Genomic DNA, 2,752 nt, shown 5'->3' with positions numbered 1-2,752 from the left:
AATCGAACAGGTAACAGACAGACAGAGCAGTGAACCATGAAGTAGAGAATGTGTGCGGTGAACAGCAGTAGCGAAGATGTCCAGCGCCGGCGGGAACACGCGTCGCCGGCGCCAGAGAACATAGATCTTGGATGAATCTCGAATTTCGTGCCTGGGAGGCTAGGGCGAACTCTTGGGGTTTTGAAATAAGAGAAAAGATTATCTATTATCCAAAAGAAGAATGACGAGTGGCTAAGATCATGTCTTAATAAATTAAATTGATGTTGATAGAAAAATATAAGAAAAATTGCAAAAAAAAAACTAAGAAAGTTAAATAACTTAAGATTAAATTAAAAGTCTCAAAGGGAAACCGAAAAACAGAGAGAGACACACCAGAAGTTGCAAAACAGAGAAAACAAGAACAAAGGAAAGACAACAACTTATGTAAAAGTTGGCAAATATTACACGCATGTAAATCTCTGGCCAACTCTACAACTTATTATTAAATTATAAAATGCTGAAAAATAAGAAAGTTGCAAGCAGATAAGACAAACTAGAGACCCGCCTCGGCCTCATCCTCAGCTTCATCCGCAGCTTCAGCCTTAGCCACAGCATTATCAGTCGCAGCAACACTTCCCGCAGCAAAAGAATCAACGAAGGATTTGTACACAGCCATCTCTCTCTTGTACCTCTCTATATCCTCAGCCCCCTTTTCTTGAAAAACCTATTTTGATAAATCATTCAAGAAAACAAAACCCCATTAAAACAAATATCATTCCTTATGATTTAAGAGAGATTTTTACTTCGTTACCTCTCTATCAGATGGAGAGAGGTTCCTCCAATTGTTCCCGATCTCCTTGGTTAGGTAATGTTCCTGCCCAGCGTACGCAGCCTTAAGCCTCTTGTACTCCTCGGAGAAGAAGAAGTTATAGCCGCTTCTGGGGAACTTAGGGCGCAAAGAATACACATGAGACAGTTTTGCTTTCTTCTTGCGTCTTCGAGGAGTTTCGGGAGGAGCAGAGTGGTAAAGCACTCCTGTGAGCTCCTGTGATCCCATCTTTATGGTCACAAGATAGCCCTTATCAAACTTCCCATCGATGATCCCTTCAATCTTGGAGCCAAGTTGTATGCCTGAAAGTTTCATAACGAAAAATCTCAAGACTAATAATTAGACAGCTTGCCTGTAAACTTGAGTACCTTTGTCATGTAGGCGCTTCACATCTTCTTCTGTAAAAACAGAAAAAAAAAGGGAGAACATATTTATATTGTTATTCTCAGAGTTAGACAAAAAAATGATTATTATAATTAAAATGATTATTATAATTATTATTATCAGACCTCTCATGTTGTCTGAAGAAGAGCCATAAGCGGGAACCAGCTGAAATTGCGAATCAGTTAAAGTCTCATCGGTCGACATGATTTTTTTTTGGGTGACAAGAAGGTTGGAAATATTTTTGTCTACTGTTTGAACTTGCATGTTTGGGGTTTAATTTAAGGGAAAGCAAAGCAATGTTTTCTTCAAATTTGAAATCAGAGACTAGTATATATACACTTTTTGGTTTATCTCCACCAAAGAATGACTTCATTTCTATTTTATATAGTCTTCGTATCAATAAATACATAAATTAAAATCTATGAATAATAATTGAGATATTGAATACATTTTTAATGGTTTTGGTAAATTTTAAAATATAATTATAATTTTTTGTCGGTATCAAAAAATTAGTCAAATGATTTATTTTTGTATTTGACCAAAAGATTTATCCTTATACGTATATTCTTAATTTTTCTTAGTAAAGATAATTTCATTTGAAATAAAAATAACGCAACTAATTTAATTCTAAATATTTCAAAATTGTGTTAAAAGGTAGAACTAAGTTATAGTCAACATATAAATAAATAAATAAATTTAAATCTACATATAGTAATAGAGATATCTAATATATGTTAATGATTTTTTGGCAATATTTCAAAATATACACTACAAGAAAACATCACCTTAACGAGGGCGGTTTTCCTCGTTATTTCGTCGTAAAAGAGGCTTTACGACGAAATAGCGAGGAAGCGCGTTTGCTCGTTACTCGTCCGTCGTAACACATATTTCCTCGCTAATTCGTCGTAACTTAGCGAGGAATATATTTCGTCGTAAAGACGAAGTAGGGCGATTCGTCGTAAAGACCACGTCAATATTCCACGCAAAGACGTCGCTACAATTCCTCGTAAATACCTCGAAATGAGTTCCTCGTAACCTACACGTAAATACCTTGAAAGAGTTTCCTCGCAAAATACACGTAACAACCACGAAACGATTTCCTCGTAAAATACTCGTAAACTTTTCCTCGTTATTTCCTCGCAAATGTTTCCTCGTAAAATAGTCGTTAATTGTTTCTCGTCATTTCCTCGTAAGGTTTCCACGTAAAGAGGTCGTACATTAGCTACGAATTTACTTCGTTTTTATTATTTTTACAGAATTTAAAAATATAATTAAAAAATAATTAAAATTATTTAATTTAATAATAAATTAAAATTTAAAATAAAAATAAATCAAAATGAAAATATTTTATATATAAATAAGTTTTGAATTTATATAATACAACAACCAAAAAAAAAACTAAGGGTCGTTCATCGCCCGGTAGAATTCATCACTCCTCCTCGTAACATCCGCCTCGTTATGTACGTCGGATGACTCGCCTTGAATGGGATGTTGTTGTCGCATGTTCCTCAACATGGACTCCCATTCCGGATTTGTGGCCGCAATAACGTCCAAGAAACC

At 35.0% G+C, this 2,752-nt stretch overlaps 1 protein-coding gene across 2 annotated transcripts; it reads right to left on the bottom strand.

Annotated features, from left to right (window-relative positions):
* Positions 1-301: 301 nt before the first annotated feature.
* Positions 302-1,692, bottom strand: LOC106380649 (high mobility group B protein 10). 2 transcript variants are annotated; one of them, XM_048754699.1, is made up of 4 exons: positions 1,318-1,692; positions 1,177-1,206; positions 791-1,140; positions 302-703 (listed from the first exon to the last, which is right to left on the bottom strand). In XM_048754699.1, the coding sequence occupies exons 1-4, from the start codon at positions 1,454-1,456 to the stop codon at positions 533-535; spliced, it is 690 nt and encodes a 229-aa protein (XP_048610656.1). In that variant the 5' UTR covers positions 1,457-1,692; the 3' UTR covers positions 302-532. The 2 variants fall into 2 exon arrangements, with proteins under 2 accessions (XP_048610656.1, XP_048610657.1); XM_048754700.1 differs by having other exon boundaries at positions 791-1,110; positions 1,318-1,677.
* Between the last annotated feature and the right edge of the window lie 1,060 nt (positions 1,693-2,752).

Source organism: Brassica napus, chromosome C4, assembly GCF_020379485.1.
Source record: "Brassica napus cultivar Da-Ae chromosome C4, Da-Ae, whole genome shotgun sequence".
Classification (NCBI taxonomy): Eukaryota; Viridiplantae; Streptophyta; class Magnoliopsida; order Brassicales; family Brassicaceae; genus Brassica; species Brassica napus.
The sequence above is the reverse complement of the archived record's forward strand: the minus strand, read 5'-3'. Positions and strand labels throughout refer to the sequence as shown.